This window comes from Strigops habroptila, chromosome 14, assembly GCF_004027225.2.
Source record: "Strigops habroptila isolate Jane chromosome 14, bStrHab1.2.pri, whole genome shotgun sequence".
In the NCBI taxonomy this organism is placed as follows: domain Eukaryota; kingdom Metazoa; phylum Chordata; class Aves; order Psittaciformes; family Psittacidae; genus Strigops; species Strigops habroptila.
In genome coordinates, this window is record NC_044290.2 from 12,146,075 (window position 1) to 12,163,604 (window position 17,530).

The following is a 17,530-nucleotide window of genomic DNA, read 5'->3' on the forward strand; positions in this document are numbered from 1 at the left end:
GAAACAGTGAAACCCTCCCTGGGTGGTGCTGGCGCTGGTGCTGGGTCAGCGCCGGGGACGGGTTCACCACGGCTTGCAGCAAAAGTCCCCCTGAAACCCTGGTTTCAGCGCTTAGAGCCCAGAATCCAGGAACAAAGGTAATGCAGAGGGCTTCCCAGGGCCCGGGCTTGAAGGCTTGATTGGAATTAGCATAATTAGTGTAGAATTTTATTTTTGCATGGAGAGAACTGAAAGAGAAAAAGCAAAATAATCCATCGATTTTCAAACTCAAATAAACACTGGTAAGAAAGGTCCCCTTTGCCAGGCTGGAATAGGCTGAAAAGCAAACATTCTTTTGGGGGCTTTGCTGAGAAATCGCTTTTTCCATCTAAGGAATTGGGTTTTTTAAGTGTTGCCTCTCGATTGATTTATTAATGAGCTGCAGCCAGGCAGGAGGTGCCCCTCCCTGTACGGATTGTGGAAACCCACCATTCAGCTGCGGGAATATTTTCCTTCCTTAAAACGAAGGTAACATTTGCATCCTTGAGCAGCATATGCTCGGCTCCGAGTGATTTGTTGTGTTTGGCTTCTTGGAAGCCAAATGTGTATTTTATTCATAAGCATCAAACTGCTCATTCTGCCCCTGCTACCTCAGTGCAAGAAGAAGCCATAGGGAAAAACCTCGCCTGGGTTTTACTTGGGGAACCTCCACCTGCCTGGAATCTCACCTGCGGAAAACACATTGCATGTCTTTTAGCTGAAGGTGTGAAGCACATTCCTGACTTTGATTGGGTAAAAGAGGTTAAAATACGCATTAATTCACTACAAACTTCTGACGATGTTTCTTTTTTCCCTTCCCATTGACATTCAAAATAATTAACTCAAGAATTAATTGTTTATTTTGTTTTCCTCTGGTTTATCACAGCAGTTGGGGGAACCCTTTGGAGGTAAGCAGAGCTGCTTTACTAATGCTTTTCCTAATGCCCTCCTCTCGCTGGCTAAAATCTCTTGGCTTCCCTTTAGGTCACAAGGACTTGGAGGAAGGAGTTAGGAGCAACAGAGCCCGCAGTGTAGTGAGGCTTCTCGCTCAGCAGCGGGCAGGGAGGCAGCACCCAGCTGCAGAGGTGGCTCATCCTGGGCACCGCACAGGTTGGCTTTTGTCCCCCGAGCTTTGGGATGATGAACTGCCACAGAGGTGGACACAGGGTGTCCTGCCTGTGCTGGGGGTATGCGTGCGCTGGGAAGGCAGGCAGGGTGCTGTGAGTGTGGATTGCAATAGCCATGTGAAGCATAACAAATTGTTTTGATCTTTATTTCTCAAGGACAGACGGATCCCGCCCATCGGAAGGCAGCGCCGATAATCGGCTTTCCTTGAGTCCCTCGTTTCGTCGTGTTAAAACGTTTTATTTCCCAGGCTCATGATTGCAGAGGTGATGCTGATTCAAAGCCCTGTCCCTGCTCATGAACTTGCTGTTATGGCCCAAGGTCAGAGGTGGATGTAGGAGTTGCTGCCGGCCCCGCAGCGTGTGCTGGCGAGGTGGTAACCACAAACCACCTTCTGCGCCTTTCCTCACGGGGGGGAGGGATTCCAGCGCCTTTAAGATGTAAACGGCGTGTTCTTTGAATAGCATTAATGACATTAACAATATGAGAGTGACTAACAAGAGTTCGCTGACTTCTAGAAGCGCTGCTGAATCTGCTTCCTGGTGCCCAGCATGAAAGGATACAATTATTTTTCATAACCTTTTATTTTCCCTTTACGGTGAGCTAAGCAAAGCGAGTTTGTCGGAGGCAGAGTGCTCCTAATTTGGTCTCCAGTGACCTCTGGAGCCATGATTGGCAGCCTGGTGTCGGAAAGGAACTTGTGCCTCTGAGATAGAAATGAGCAGAACAAATGCCGTAGGACAGCTTGGGTTCCCTGGAGGACACAGGCTAAAAAAGGTGAAAGAAGTGCAATTACAGGAGGTTTTCAGCACAGAAAGTTAATTAGCTACTAAATAGCATTTAGTGCCGTTCAGTGTGAGGAAATTTATGTTTTGAAAGCAAACAGATCAATGGGAAGCTGCAGAACGAGCTTCTGGAAAGTCCACGTTGACATTCGTGTACTTTGTACTGTGACGTCCTGGGCAGTTTTTCCCAGGTTTCCCCCACAAATAGGAAGAATTGTTGGATGTGTGTCCATGTGTGATGCAGATGTATGGACACGCTTCCACATGAGGATGTTTGACATCCAATTTCAGGAATTCTGGCCAGGCTTTTGTCCAGACTATCCAGCACCTTTTTCCCGATTCACCAAGGTCAGTGGAGATGGATTCTGTTTGGGCTCTTCAATGTTTAAACTTAAGGTTCCAAATATGTTCAGCCACAGGGTGGATTTAGCACAATTCTTCACCCAGCATGTTTCACAATTCGTAATACATGTATATTGTCAAGGGCACTGTTTTATCAGAACAATAGATTTGGGTTCCAGCTTCCCCATATTCCCTGACTTTGTACAGTCTCTGCACTAATTTTTTGGGCATTGCAGGATAGCTTTGAACTTTTATTGATGGATTATTCATTTGAAGCTACCTGTCTTAGACATTTCAGGCAGCTGATGCTGCCACAAGCTATTTCACCTTGCTGGAAAGAAGAGGGACCTGGAAGGTCAGTGCCTGTGGGGAATAGTGGAGAAACAGAGAAATGCTAACCCCTGGGGAGGAAAAGGGGCATGTCATTCCCATTACATGGATGCTCACACATTATGATGATACTTATTGTCTGTAAATGATGCTTCAGCAGCCAGCATGCAGGAGCAGCTCGGGCTGTAAGGAGAGCTGTTATTAGTGAAGGCGTGCTTTGGTACAGTGGTGGTGGAGAGGCAAGGAGGAGGGTTTGGCTCTTGCAAGAGGCTCTCTGGGATTTGGGTGGTGCACACTGACAGCTTAGGTAACTGCCACATCACGGCTCTAATCTTCAGCCCCTTTCCCTCTTATAATTACATTTGTCACATCATGTTGTAAAATGAGTTATTAGATCTGTGTTGCTGAAATAGTCTTGCCACGCAGTCGGTGCAAGTCTCTGCCCTGGCTCTGTAGCACAAATAATAATGGGGTTTGTCTCTCTTTATGCTCTAGGTGTGTGCAAATGCTTTGACCAAACAATAAGTTGGGTGCCATTGCTGGACATCAGCAGTGTCCCTTGCAGAGCAGCTGACCCCTCGCATCAGCATGTGGTGGGAGAAGGATGGTGGCTCCTTACATAAGCACTTGCTTTCGCAGGGGCTGCAGAAGCTGGAGAGATGCAGATATGGTTAATTGCTGTAGTTGATTGCTGAGTGGAGAAAATACCACCTGGTCTTGCTCACCAGCAAGAATGAGATGTATTTTGAGACAAAAGAGTAACGGGGCTTGGGTGAGGGGAAAAGGCTTGAGTGGAATCTAGAATCATAGAATCATAGAATCACATAGAATAGATCTTAAAGACGTTTAAGATCACGTTTTGTAAATCCTCCTTGGTTTTTTTCTCTGCCCCTTTTATTCCCAGGGGCCACTGCACTTGTTCTCTTGTTCTGTGAGCACTGCTGTATCCTGACTGGTGCTCTGTTTTTCCTGGATCCTACAACCCAAATCTCTCTGGAATGTTCCTCCAGCTATTTGCCTTGCAGTGCCAGCTCCCTGCTTTTGCAGGGCACTCTGATACGAATTCCTCATCTAACAGATAGAATAGTCTGACAAACAATAAATTCTTCCCTTGCATTTGTGTATCTTGTGTGCCTGGTTAAAGGACTCCCCACATCCACACAATTAGCATTGATCACACTAGTTGTGCTTACTTACGGAATGATCTCAATATTATTTTAAACAGAAGTCCAGCAGATTAGAGCATTTTCTTTAATTTTTTTTTTTTTTCCCCAATCAATATATGCGGGAAAAAGTAATTGTAAACACAGTGAGGTTTTTTCCTTAACTTCCACAGTCTGCACCAGTGCATGAGGTTGGGCTCTCTGCATCTGCAGTGTGTGTGAATGCACGTGTCCCTCGGCCTCTCGAAGGGCAGAGGGTGCGCAGATGTCTCTTTCAGATTTCGGCTTCTACATCACTGAAAGCACTGGAATTTCCTGGGCTGCACACTCTGAAGCTCTGTGCTTGCACTTGCTGGCTTTCTGCTGTCTAGAAAGGGTAAATCCACTTACACATGTTGCCTCACATCACTTCCGTGTGTGTTGGGATCATGTGCAAGCTTGTAACCAGTGGCTGAATGTGAACTGCAAACATTTGTCTGGAAGAAGTATTTCCAGAAAATACCACATTGCACATTTGTGACTGGGTGCTCCAGCCCCCGCGTTTCTGGGTAGCTGCTTGTACCTGAAGCAGATTTGGGTTGTGTAGCAGAAGGAACTGCAGCTGGCAATAGCAGCTCCACGATTCCCGGGATCAGAGCGAGCCAGCCCAGCTGTACGGGAACTCTTGTTTCTTGGCAGTCATCTCTCTGCTGCTGGTTGTTCCAGATGATGCTCTGGAAGAGCAAGCACATTGGCCTCTGGGATGAGGGAACCGCAGGACAATGATCCTCTGAGCCAACCTGTCTTCCAGCCCTTTGTCATCCTGACCAGTTCATCTTTGCAAGAGCTTTAGAAAATGGGTTGCCTCTGCTTAGTCTTTGAGCTGGTTTGAGTCACCTCTTCCAGGAAAATCCTGTGGAACCAGCTGTGGCTGTTGTGAAGTGTTGCTCCATAAATACCAGCTGCTTATAGCGAGCAGCCCAGCACAAGTGTCTCGTACCAGGACTCCTGTTACTTTGGCATTAACATGAGATACTGAATGTTTTGGAAAGTGTATTTTGCAGTTTTATCAGAGAGTAATGCTTGATTTGCCTAGAAAGGCTGGACCAGATTCAAGGTTGAAGTCTCTTCCAACCTGGTATTCTGTGGAGCTGTGATTCTAGGATTTTCCCAAAGGCTGGTACAGTTTTGATGGAAAAATTCCCATGTGATGGTGTATAGCCGTGCTTGAGACTGCAAGTATGCCAGTGTCCAACCTAGAAAAACTGCTATCATTCCTCATTGAGTGATTTTGGGTATGTTGTGTGACCCTGCTCACATGGAGATATGGCCATGGCCTATCTAGGACCTCACCCTCCAAATGGCTTGAATGCAAGTTTTGCTTTGATGCTTTCTTTCAGCAACCTGGAGCAGCAAAACTTCATGAACAGAGAAGCGAAGCTGCTCTTTTAGCTGAGAGTGACTCAGGCTTGGTCTCATCTACATAATGCTGCAGGACTAGAGGAGGGGGCCTGGGGATTTATTTCCCCTGCGTGTGGGCACTGAGGTTTTGAGTCACACGTTTGAACGGGGCAGCACACAGGGCCATGGATAAAAATTTAACCCACAACTAACTGGGATGTCTGGAGACCTGTCCATTGGAATGCAATGACCTGAACCATGGGTGGATGCTGCAAATGAGGCTCGTCCCTGTGGAAGAGGCACTGTAGCCAGGCTTGGAAAGCATACTGATGTGGTGTGCTGCAGATGCATGCTGAGTGTGTGATTTTCAGCGTTCAGTGCCTACATTGTTAGATAAGCGGATTAGAAAACATTGCATAAAGTGGCATTGCAGGGGGCTGTCTTTATACCTGCTACTTGCCTTGTTTTGCAAACCCTGATTTCACAGCGGAACCCATTCAGAGCTTGCGCTGAGATTGTTCACATGTATTGGCCTTTTTAAGAATCAAGGGGTCACAGTTTCAGATTCACTTAATTCTCAAAGCAGTGATATTTTTCTTTTGGGATCAGGGCTGGTGGTGGGCTTGTGGGGTTTTAAATCCAAACTCCTTTTACTCGTAAGGATGGATATCTGGGGTGCAGTGAGCTCCTAGTGTGTTGCGAGCAGTTGGGTTCACTACTCTGCGGTGAGTTAAAGAGCTCGTGTGTAATTTCCCACTCCTTAACTCTCCAAAGTTTCACTTTTGCAATGGAAACCATTTGCCTGAAGTTTATACACATGAATCCAGGTTTGTCAGGTCACTTTGAAGGGATCCTGCAGCTCAGGGCTCTGTGGTGTGGCTGGAGAGCAGGCAAGTGCCGCTGTACTGGCTCCCCAAACGGGTCTTTGTGCTGTGCCAAAGGAGCAGGGACGGGCCGTGCCTCGGACGAGCCTGGCTGTTCCCACGCTGGGCTTCTTCATTTTGCCTCCTCCAAAGTCAGTTTGGTTTTGGCTCTCCCCGGGTCTGTGTGCAATTTAAGAACAGACCAAAAATAGGATCATTTTTAGGGATGGTAGGGAATTAATTTACATTAAAATAGTATAATCTGTTATGTGGGCTGTCGGTTATTGACTCCGTAGACCTGCACTGAATTCCAATTCCAGAGCTCTGACAAAAGATCTTTAACGTGGAGCATCTGTGGTTATTGCATGTAACTGCAGTCCTCTCGGGCTGATGTCTTGGGGGGTTTCTTCCTCCACGCTCCTGTCTGCAGGGACACGTGTGACAATCGCCTGACCTGCTCCACCAGCTCTGCCTCCAGCCTCGACACCAGTGCCCAGTTCCAGGACAATAACGGGCAAACGCAGAGCACCAGATGGGACGAACAGCAGAAAGTATTTGCCCTCGAGCAGGTCTGTGGTGTCTTTAGAGTGGACCTGGGACAAATGAGATCCCTTCGCCTCTTCTTCAGGTAACGTGTCGCTGTGTGTGATAGTTGTGCTCTGGACCAGTGCGCGCTGGGCTCTGTGGGCAGATGGCTTCTGCAGTTCTCCTTGGAAGTCTGATCCTGGCTGTCTCCAGGAAAGCAAGTGTCAGCCTTCCCAAGGAGAGCCTCTGAATTACAGTTCTGGGGCCTAAAGGATTTTTTCCCTAGTAAGGTAAAGGTTGCTCTTGCCTGTCCTACCAAAAATGTTTCAGTTAATGTTAAAAGATTGCTGTTACCAGGAGTGGAGCTTCTTGGGGAAAATGGTCACTATGTCCATGTCATGCAATCATAGAATATCTCAAGTTGGAAGGGACCCTTAAGGATCATCAAGTCCCAGAGCTTTAAAATTACCTCTGTGCCCTGTTTTAAGGGACAACTTGGTGCTACACTTCCTTGTAATTTGCTTTCCACTCCCTCTCATCTGATGTTCCCCCTCCCACTGGGCCCCTTGTTGTCCTGGGCAATAAATGCAGGTTGTTCTCCCCTGTGTTTCATCCCACAGCGATGAGGCGTGTACCTGTGGACAACTGGTTGTTGCGAGCAGGGAGAGCCAGTACAAGATCTTCCATTTTCACCATGGTGGCCTGGATAAGCTGTCCGAGGTGTTTCAGCAATGGAAGTACTGCACAGAGACCCACCTCAAGGACCAGGTACCTCAGCAAGGTTTACGGCACAAAGAGGGTTTCCAGCAGATGTTTCGCACTCAGGCTTTTAGCCAGGGGAGTGTATTGGAGAAGTGAAGCAATGAGTTCATGTCACCAAGTCAGGCAGGAAGCTACAATGCTTTGCATGTTGTTTAGGATGGGACTGCGAGTGGGATGCGAGGTCTTCCTTGTACTTGCTTGTCCCCATCCATTCCCGTTTTGCCTGTGGAATATGGGGGAAGATAATCCAGAGGCTTGCTTAGGTAGTTATTTGCTAGACCCAACAGGTCAGCTCGAGGCTTCAGGCATGTGAGGGGGGGAGATCTGCAGTGGTAGGTCTGAAATTCTGTCAGAGTCTTTCATCCATTTTGTGCACCGTAGCACACTGCTTGGGAAATGTTTTGACAAGGCATCTTGCCATATTTTGTTCAATCTACATACAAATGTGATAAGAGCTCTTTAATTATCTGTTTAAGATACTGTATGTGCTTATTAGAAACAGTGATTTTTAAATTTCCATCCTTCCCACAGAGCCCCCTGCTGCTTTTCTTATTATGGTCGCATGGGCTCACTTTTTGCATTGAACAACCTTTGATTTTTAAATTAAATGTCAGCTGCAGTCTTGCACTGGGATCATGAGTGCCCTTAGAGAGCCTGGCAGTGCAGTTCCCTGCTTGCCTAACAGCAATCCCTTTGTATATGGCCAATCATATGTAATTTATTGCAGGCATTCCTGGCAGGGTGAAGTTTTGCTGTAAGCAGCATTAATTCAGTTGCAGGTCAGGGATAAGACTGGGGGAGGAATGGAAACAATTTTTTTCTAGGATGAAGCTGGTTTGTGGCTCTCAGATTTTTAATTATTCTAATCACTCTCGCTATTGTAATGGTTGGAGTCTAAAAACCCCTCCCCAAGTGCAGTGCCTCAGTGCTTAATCCTGCGGGAACTATGCAAAAAGGTTTTCCTGCGCTGAAAATTGCTGGGTTTCACACTCTGCTGCTACCCCTGGCTCCTGCCTCCAGTGTTCTGCTGTCTTTGCCCCTGTTCAGCAGCTTACAGACGAGAGGATGTGTATGCAGTTTTCCATCCGCCGCCCCAAGCTGCCCTCCTCGGAAACCCACCCGGAGGAGAACGCCTACAAGCGCCTTGATGTGTCTGCCTGGCTCCATCACCTGAATGAATCCGGACAGGTGGAAGAGGAGTACAAGCTGCAGAAGGTGAGGGCTGCCTGCTGCTGGTTTGAGCCTTTTGCTCCTGCCACCGAGCGTGAGTCCCCAGGTGGAAGCTGCAAGAGTTTGTTTCCATGCTGGGGGCAAGAACCGGGCATTAGAGTATAAAGACTGGTGTGTAGTGCTTGGCTGGACGTCTTCAGGGACTGCAGATGAGTCTGGATGGTAGAGCATCTCCCTGCCCAGCTCCTGCTGCCGCTTGAAGTGAGTAAACTGAAGTGTCCAGTGCCAGACGTGTTTGCAAAACGCCGTGTGAACAAATCAAAGAGAGAAAACCAGAGGCTGCTGTATGAAATAGTGCAGGGGGAGCACTGGGTCCAGGTCCTGAGAGAGAAGTTTGCAGTGAAATGCAGTGTCTCCAAGATTGGGGATTAAGCCGTGACATGAGAACGACACGTTAATCATAGAGCCTCTCCAGGGGGGGTTATTGACATTGAAATGAGCCCGATTTGTGTCTGGTCTGGGAATAGAAGGCCAGCACTTTCCCTCTAAACATGTGCAAATTGCAGGAGCTTGAATCAAGGCGTCACTTGTCAGGAAAGAACTGCAAAGCCACCAAAGCATAGTGGCGGGCAGTTTCTTGTTGCTGTTTTTGGGAGTGTTAAAACTGTACCAGTCATAACTTTTGCTCCTTCTTCCAGGCCATTTTCTTTGGTGGGATTGATATTTCCATCCGTGGGGAGGTGTGGCCCTTCCTGCTGCACTACTACAGCTACGAGTCCACCTCTGAAGAGAGGGAGGCACTGAGACTGCAGAAGAGGAAAGAATACTCTGAGATCCAGGAGAAAAGGTAGCAGACCAGCTTCATCCTCCCCTGCTCATCTCTCCTCAGGCCTGACGTCGCAGTGATACCGCTGCTGACGTACAGAGTCTCTGCCTCCTCCTCCTCAGGAGAAGCTGATTGGAGTAGAGAAGGGAGAGGGGTGGTAAGGGAGGTGTATCGGGCACAGCTGACCTCTTGAGGGTCTGGAGCTAATACCAGACCCTCAAGCTCAAATATTATCTCATCTGGGTTATTGAAACAGGCTCATCAGTGCCGCATAGGGAAGCTTATCTCGTAAGCAAGACTATGAGCTTAGCATGCTTGGTTTAGAGCACTGAAGGTGGAAATGGAAACTTACAGTTCTTTATAAATATATCTGGATGTAAAAGTAGGGAAGAAGAAGAGATATCTAGTTCAAGGAAGTTATTACTGCAAGAACTGTCTGTTGTAACCCAGTTGTGGGTACATTTAAGCTGGAGGGGGACAGCAGTATTATTAATTAGGAGACAATCGAAACAGAGTGGTCAGTTCTGGTGTGCCACCCACAAGGAGCAGTGCGGAGCAGAGTCCGACTGCTTCTGAAGTGAAGATTATCACAGAAAACCCATCATGTCATCCTCTTTATAGCCCAGGAGGCTCCTTCTGGTAATCTATTGGGCAGAAACTGCTGTTCTGGGCAGACCTACTTGTCTGTTTTTCAGGTGATGAGAAAACTCTGAACAGGAATAGTTTTTCTCTGCAATCTAGAGCTGAAATAAGGCTTTTTGTTCCTTGTGGCAATCATGTTCCTCTCTTGGCAACGTACTCCTGTTGCTGCTCCATTTCCAGGCTCTCCATGACTGCAGAGGAACAGAAGGACTTCTGGCGTAAAGTACAGTTCACGGTGGATAAAGACGTGGTGAGGACCGACCGCAGCAACCAGTTCTTTCGAGGGGAGAACAACCCAAATGTGGAAACTATGAGGTGAGGTGTCTGATTCCAGTGTCCCAAACAACATGTCCTGCTGCATGGTTAGAAAACTTGGTAAGCCTGGCCCTGGCCCTGGTCACCGCCTTGGGAGGGCTGAAGAGCACCGGGCATATGGTGACTGGTACCAAGTGATGCGAAACCAAGGACTTCTTCCCCAGCACTTCCACTGCTGCTTTTAGCCATGTACTTCTTGATATAATAACCCTTCTCCCATCACCTGGCTTCTGGGCACACACGGGCACCGAACAGATGTGAGCCTCCTGTGGCTATGGGAGGGTCACGGGTGCTGCAGCAGGGTTGTGGGCAGTTGCTTGGGTCTGTGGTTCTCCTGATGGGATGGAGGATGAGCACAACAGTCTGCTTCATGGCTGTGCCACTTGCAAATGAGCACCTACAAAACAGCTGGAATTCATCTGACAGTATGGCTTGGAGCCTCATAGGTGTGTAGGCATCATCTTCCCTTTCCCTTGGGTCCTTCACTTCTGTCCTCTTGGTCTTTTTACATTCTGCTTTTCTTCTTGTATTTTGGTGTCTGTGTATGCAAAACCTTCTCCTGGCGTTTATTTCACTAGACTGATGTTTGCAGCAGGGTTTATCTGTATGTGTTAAAGCACTTTACAGTAGGGTTGTGTGTCCTTGTACCTGAGATGTTCTGTGTTGCTTGTTCCTACTGCACTGCTCCCAGTGGGCTGGAAAACAGGACCCTAAGGAGTTCTGTTCAGATCCATTGTGTTATGCTGCTGTGTGCTGTTCAGAGCTCTTCATGTCCATCCAGGAGCCTCTTTGGATAGATGCAAAATGTTGTAATCCTAAAAAAAGGAGAGTTAGGTATAGTGTTAGTGTATCTTTGCTAGTTAGTGCATGCTTCTGGATCCAGTTCTTTAGGGAATGCAGTTCTGTGGGAGGGAGCAGGCTGCAGAGCTGCTCAGAAGTTCACAAGCCCCCGGGTGCAATTGGAAGTCAATGTTTCAGCTGGCAGGAGTGATCTGTTGCTCTTTTGCACCTTGCCTGGCTCAGCCTGTGTGGTAGGAGCTGGGGTAGAAGGGAAGGGGCCCTGTGCTCTCGTGTCTTACCTCTCCCTTTGCATCTCTTCTCCAGGAGGATCTTGCTGAACTATGCAGTATTTAACCCAACAATTGGCTACTCCCAGGGGATGTCTGATCTGGTTGCCCCACTCCTGGCAGAGGTCCTAGATGAGTCGGATACTTTCTGGTGCTTTGTAGGACTGATGCAGAACACAATCTTCATCAGCTCACCCCGGGATGAGGACATGGAGAAGCAGCTGGTGAGGCTGAATGCTAAGCTCCCTTCAGCCCTGTCTTTAGCTTCTCCTCTCCCCAGTCAAGTTAGAAGGATGCCATACAGCAGTTGCCGGGGCTGTTGGTTCCAGCATGCCAAATCACACTCCAAAGCCACCAAATACCTGATGGATAAAATTGATCCTGGGTGATTGGGGCACTCCTGAGGCAGTTATAGCCAATAAATTGTCCGAGAGGTTACCTTGGCTATGCTAAAGGCTGCTGATTCAAGGAATCTTTTATGATCAAACACGCTCAGGATGCTGCTTGCTTTTCCTTTGTACTTCCTTCAGGCAGTAAAGTCTCACCAGTTCATTTTTGTCCTGATTCTGGGGCATTTGGTGTGAATGAGGCAGAGGAACTGATTGAGCTGCAGCCCTCTTCTCTGTGGGGTTGGGTTTTTTGAGGTTTTAACATTTTTAATAGATTCTTTTTTTAATTATGTCCAAAAGAAAAGCCTGATATATCCGAGAGAGCTCCTTAAAATAAGGTGATCTTGTTAAAAAATAGGAACTTTTTAGATTCTAACACGAATGTCAATTGTTTTCTGGTTAAAATCCTGAAAAAGCCATTCTAAATCTGAACAATCCTGCCTGGATCATGATGGCACCAATTTAAAGTGGTAAATTTGTGGTGGAACTCCCCTGGGAGGCTGCTGGTGAGGAGCAGTTAGTTATTGCACAGATTTATGCACTGTAATGGGCCTGTATAGTCAGGCTTTCCAAAATCACTTCCATATTGCTCGGCCTCTATTGAAGTGAAATACTGCCAGAGATAGCTGTGCCCTTTCTTTTCTCTAGTTTTTAGCTGCTTTCCTCAGCCTGAATCTCTCCCCTTCTTTCTTTTCACAATGTGGCTGTCAGGGGATTTTCTTTTCACCCTCCATCCTTCCTTGTGAAATAGCTGCTGCGCCCTGCGAGCTCTGGCCTTTAATGATAGATCCAAGAGTGCTCCTGGCTGTGCTGTAAAAAACAGGCTGTGAGAGAAGAGGACTGTGGCCAGCTCCGCGGGAGCCCAGGGCTGGCACCCAGAGCGGGGCTCCCTGGGGTGGTGCCGGAGGGTGCAGGTCCCTGTGCACAAGGCAGGGGCTCAGCTCAGAGCATCTGTTCCAGATGTACCTGCGAGAGCTGCTGCGGCTCATGCATCCGCGCTTCTACCAGCACCTTTCTTCCTTGGGAGAGGATGGGCTGCAGATGCTTTTCTGTCACCGCTGGATCCTCCTCTGCTTCAAACGGGAATTTCCAGATGCGGAGGCGCTGCGCATGTGGGAAGCGTGCTGGGCTCACTACCAGGTGAGATACCTGGTGATGGGCACAGCGCACACGGGGCAGCAGTGGGGCCTTTGCTGAGCCCTCACCAGCTCAGCAAGCACTGCAGATTTCAGTAAGAGCTCTTAGTAGCAAAGCATCCAAAATAAGTAGGTGTGTTTGCTGTAACCACCAAAGAGGTTTATCTGTGTAGCAGGAGGATGGAGCCCTGCCTCACCTACTTGAGGATTCTGGGCTTCAAAAGGAGATGGGGTTTTTTGTTGTTTGGGGTTTTTTTCTACACATTCACTTCTGAAGTTCAAACTTCTCTTACACAGCTGGAAAATGCCTTCCCCAAAATCACTAGTCTGCTTTGGAAGCTGTGGTGCAAACCTTGCTGCTGTGCTGGAAAGGGAAGAGACTTTGACTCAGCTGTGGTTCAGCATTCACCAATAACTCGTGTTCTCTATACCACCAGGCAAAACTGGAAGGAGCAAAAAATGTCACTCGGGACATGCTTGTGGAGGGTGAGGAGGTGAAGCCAGACCTCTGCCTCCACCTGCTGTACTCCAGCCCCTGGTTTCTCATTGCAGACAGACTATTTCCACCTCTTTATCTGTGTGGCCATCGTGGTGATTTACGGGGACGATGTGATTGAACAACAGCTGGCCACTGACCAGATGCTGCTGCATTTCAGCAACCTGGCTATGCACATGAACGGAGAACTTGTACTCAGGAAGGTAAATGCCCATGTGCTGATGTGGGCTGAGCCTCGGGTCCAGGAGATGAGTGAGAGCATTGAGAAAATCAGGGACTAATGCTTCACCTTTCTCATCTCCCATCTCCCCTGCTTGTCTGCAGCCTGGGAGGGCAGGATGCTGCCGTTTGCTTGGAAACAAGTTTGGAGAAATAAGAGGTAGTTTTGGAGTGCTTGGGAGGTAACAAGATGGTTGGGATAATCCTTGCACATGCTGAGGGAAACAGCAGACAGAGCTGTTCATCTTTGTGCATGGTCCCCAGTCATCTCGGGCTGGGAGTGACCACAGGCCATGGGATGTGCTGCTGCTGTGACCTGGCAGTGTCCCAGTGACCTTCAGGTTGTGTTCAGGAGGGATGCTCCTCTCCTGAAGCTTAGACTCTTCTAAGGCAGCAAAATAGGAGGATGGGATGGGAGGCCACAGGTACCTCTGCTCTCCTTCATCCCTGGTGAGGAGCGACTGACTCTGTCTCTCCCTTCTAGGCGAGGAGTCTGCTCTACCAGTTCCACCTGCTGCCCCGCATCCCCTGCAGCCTGCATGACCTGTGCAAGCTGTGTGGGACAGGAATGTGGGACAGTGGCTTCATCCCTGCTGTGGAGTGCTCTGGCCATCACCCCGAGTCCGAGAGCTGCCCGTATGGGGGGCTGGTGGAAGTGTCTTCTCCCAAACCAGGAAGTGAAGGCAAAAGAGGCTTGAAAACACGGGATGTCTTTGCTTTCCGAAAATAGCTATGGAGGAACAGGGTGTGCAGAGGAAGAGGGAAGGGCAGGAAGGATGTGCATAGGAAAAAATGTCAAAGGCAAAAATGGAGGGGTACCTTGTCAAGACTCCTGAGAACACTGGAAGGTGGAGAATGGAAAAGGAATTAAATCCCTCTACAGGAGAAGCAAATTCCAGTGCAGTGGCACTGGAACCTGAACAAGATGCATCAAACCAGGAACAGTGTTTGCACGTGTTTGGATTTGATTTTGCTAGAAACATGCTTTTTCTAGGTCTTAACAAGGAGTTTTTATTCTGCCTCTGGGGTTGGACTGGTTAGCAACCAGGACTTTGCTACTTGCTGATGAGAAATGAGAACACTAAAGTACAACCAGCAGCGTTTGTGGGTCAGGCGGAAGGAGCAGAGCGGTGGCAAGACCGGCCTCTGCGATGTGCCTTCATCCAGAGCACGCCACACACACACGCTCTCTGCTTCAACCAAAACGTGCAGCTTTGTGGCTTCTCTCGAAAGCCATAAAGACCATTTTAATCATAATCTGCCAAAAATAAAACTGCAGACTATTGGGATTGCTGGGAAGGTGTCTGCTTTGTTGGCGGGGAAGAACTGGTCACCTAAAGGTCTTGTCTCTTGCCTTTTTGTTGTTTTATATGGTGTTCTGCCTGGCATGATGGTTTTATTTCCCATTTGTACAGGACATGTACAGCCACAGGTCTTGCAGCACTGCTTTTCTGTAGTCAGGGTTTTCATGGACACCTTTCAGAGTTTACTTCTTTGTGACATTACAGCAAAGCTGTTTATGCTGACAACGACAGACTTTCAATACTTGCTGATGGAAGTCCGTTGTTTCCAGTATGTTTCCCATTGTGTTTCCTTTGTCTCTTCCTGATTACTGAGTATTTCCTGTCCTTACCTGTCCTTGCTATAGACTGCATCACATACTCTCCAAGTGGGCTTTGGGCTCCTCACTTGGTGCCATTTGTGCACCCACTTCCCCACCCCGAAGTGAAAATGAAACTTGGTTTGTTGCAGTCATTTTTGCTGAGCTCTGTCTCTGGTAAAAGTTGCCTTGAGTGTTTCTGAAAGGACAGCACGTATCTCCTCTCGTCTTCTGTAAGTGGAGCTGGGGCCTTGAGCACAGCTGTGCTGCCAAACTTCCTTACCGAATTCAGTGGCATCCAGAGTGTGTCCTGAGCCAGTGTTGGTGCCAAATGGAGCCATGGGAACAGTCTCCTTGTAAGAATGGAAAGGAGACGAGGTGACAGTGGGCTGTGCCGGTTTGCTGCATCCCTCTGCATGGTGTATGAGGCCTTGCAGCCTTTCCTGGTTGCCTTGTGCCCTCACTTCAGCCACACTGCTTCTCTGGCACAGCTCTGTTGGTCTGGCAGGGGGGAAGTTTCCAGCTTTGCCCTTCAGGCATGTTTGTGCTATTAGAAGCAGAACCGCGTATCCTTGTGCATAGTGCTGCCACGGGGACCTGCTTCTGTCAAGCACATTTCCCTAAATATCTGTCAGCAAGGCCTTACCCACACATTCTGGAGCTCATACGTGCTCATACCTGCTGGGAAAGGAGGCTGGCAACTGGGATGCTTTCTGTGAAACCAAGAGCACGCTGTGTTTGTAAAGAGAAGATGACTTGACCCGGTGCAGGCACATGCCAAAGACAAGCTGTTGTGTGGCAGAAGGACAGTTTGGCTCCCGAATTGTGTGCCTTTAATTCAGAGGGTGAAAACCTTCCCCTTGAGGAGAGCAATAGTGAAACCTGCTGCAGCATGGCACACCTCCAGAACGGCCCAGCTTCGAGAGGTGCCGAGGCTGCAGGATGTGCTGGGGTTGTAGGAGGTGACACCTCATGTAAGGGCTGGTGGCTGCTTTGCTGCAAAGTGGGGAGTTCTTCCAGATTTATGATGTTTCTTGATATGAATAATAAAGGTCTGTGTGAGGCGTTTGTGTGGTGCCTTGCTGTGCAGGCTGGTCTGTACCTAATAGCCGGGGGACAGCATTTGGATGCTGCTTGAGCGGCTCCTTTTGCAGCCGTACAAGATGCAAGATGGGTGCTGGGGCTCTGCTGCTCTCCCCGCGCTCTGCTGATTTTATAGAATCCCAGACTGGTTTGGCTTGGAAGGGACCTTAAAGCTCATCCAATTCCAGCCCCCTGCCACGGGCAGGGACACTTTCCGCTAGAGCAGGTTGCTCCAAGCCCCGTCTAGCCTGGGGCTGTGTGGCTCGATGCATTCACCTAGATTCAAGCTCTTAAGTGGCAGCGGCTGAATTAAAGTCAGAAAAACCACAAGTCAGAAAACACCAGAAGTATCTTCCTGTGCAGCAGCGTGGTGGCAGCGGGCAGGCACCAGCTCCCCATGGGGACAGCAGGACTCGGGCACCACTGGCTGTCACCTGCCTCCTCGTGGCAGATGGACATCACCATGAGGGCACCGCACCACTGGGGCTCATCGGTCAGTGCCAAAGCTGAGGGATGCCTCCCGGGAGGGCTGCATGAGGAGAGGTTGGTGTGGACAGACCCTGCCTGGGCTCACTGGGCACTTGCAGCGGGCTGGGACACGCCAACAAACACTGACCAGGAGACCCGGGGCTGGTCTTGCTGCAGCCGTTGTTCCCAGCCGGTCAAAGACAATAGGAAGAGATGAAGGAGATACTATTGAGCATTGTTTTTCCACTATTAAAAGGACACTCAGCAATGTGCAAATCGCTCAGGATTTGTTTAGTTAAAGACTCTGCACTGCAGTTTTCCAGCATGTGGAAAAAGTTGGGGTTTCTGTTTGAAGTGATGCTTGGCTGTGTGTGGGAGTGTGTCACTGGGACCAGCGCATCACTGGGACCAGCGCATCACTGGGACCAGCAACCCTGGGATCCCTCTGCTGTGAAGGAAAGGCAACAAGTCAAGTGTTGCACAGGACAGCAGGTTTCCGAGGTCCTTTTGACCTGTCCCCAAGATCGCCTTTTCCTTTGTGACACTCTTTGGAATGGACACAAGGAACGGAAAAGAATCAAAGCTTCTGGCCCTGACAAAGGAGTAAAGTGAATCCTGGGAACAATGACCCTCGTGTGGCTTCTCTCCTCAATCGCTGCCCTGTTCATTGCATTAGCTGCAGCTGAGCAGCCAAAAATAGACCCTTGCAAAGGTAAATAGTCAGCATAAGCCTCTTTACACTCAGCTTTGAGCTGACACATCCTTCTGCCTCCCGCTGCTGGGGGGAAGGGGAGCAGGGCGAGCAGGAGAAAGAGCAAACCAAGGC

The 17,530-nt window shown here is 48.8% G+C and overlaps 1 protein-coding gene across 6 annotated transcripts in view; it reads left to right on the plus strand.

Annotated features, from left to right (window-relative positions):
* Positions 1–16,221, plus strand: part of TBC1D16 (TBC1 domain family member 16) — a 31,413-nt gene extending 15,192 nt beyond the window's left edge. For 5 of the 6 annotated variants that reach the window (XM_030505949.1, XM_030505955.2, XM_030505950.2 and 2 more), the window contains 9 exons: positions 6,437–6,634; positions 7,152–7,299; positions 8,341–8,508; positions 9,162–9,310; positions 10,112–10,246; positions 11,351–11,537; positions 12,663–12,842; positions 13,391–13,537; positions 14,038–16,221. In XM_030505949.1, the coding sequence (XP_030361809.1) occupies positions 6,437–6,634; positions 7,152–7,299; positions 8,341–8,508; positions 9,162–9,310; positions 10,112–10,246; positions 11,351–11,537; positions 12,663–12,842; positions 13,391–13,537; positions 14,038–14,283 (1,558 nt within the window). In that variant the 3' untranslated portion in view covers positions 14,284–16,221. The remainder of the gene's footprint in view (positions 1–6,436; positions 6,635–7,151; positions 7,300–8,340; positions 8,509–9,161; positions 9,311–10,111; positions 10,247–11,350; positions 11,538–12,662; positions 12,843–13,390; positions 13,538–14,037) is intronic. The other variant, XM_030505954.2, reaches the window with a different exon arrangement.
* The last annotated feature ends 1,309 nt before the right edge of the window (positions 16,222–17,530 follow it).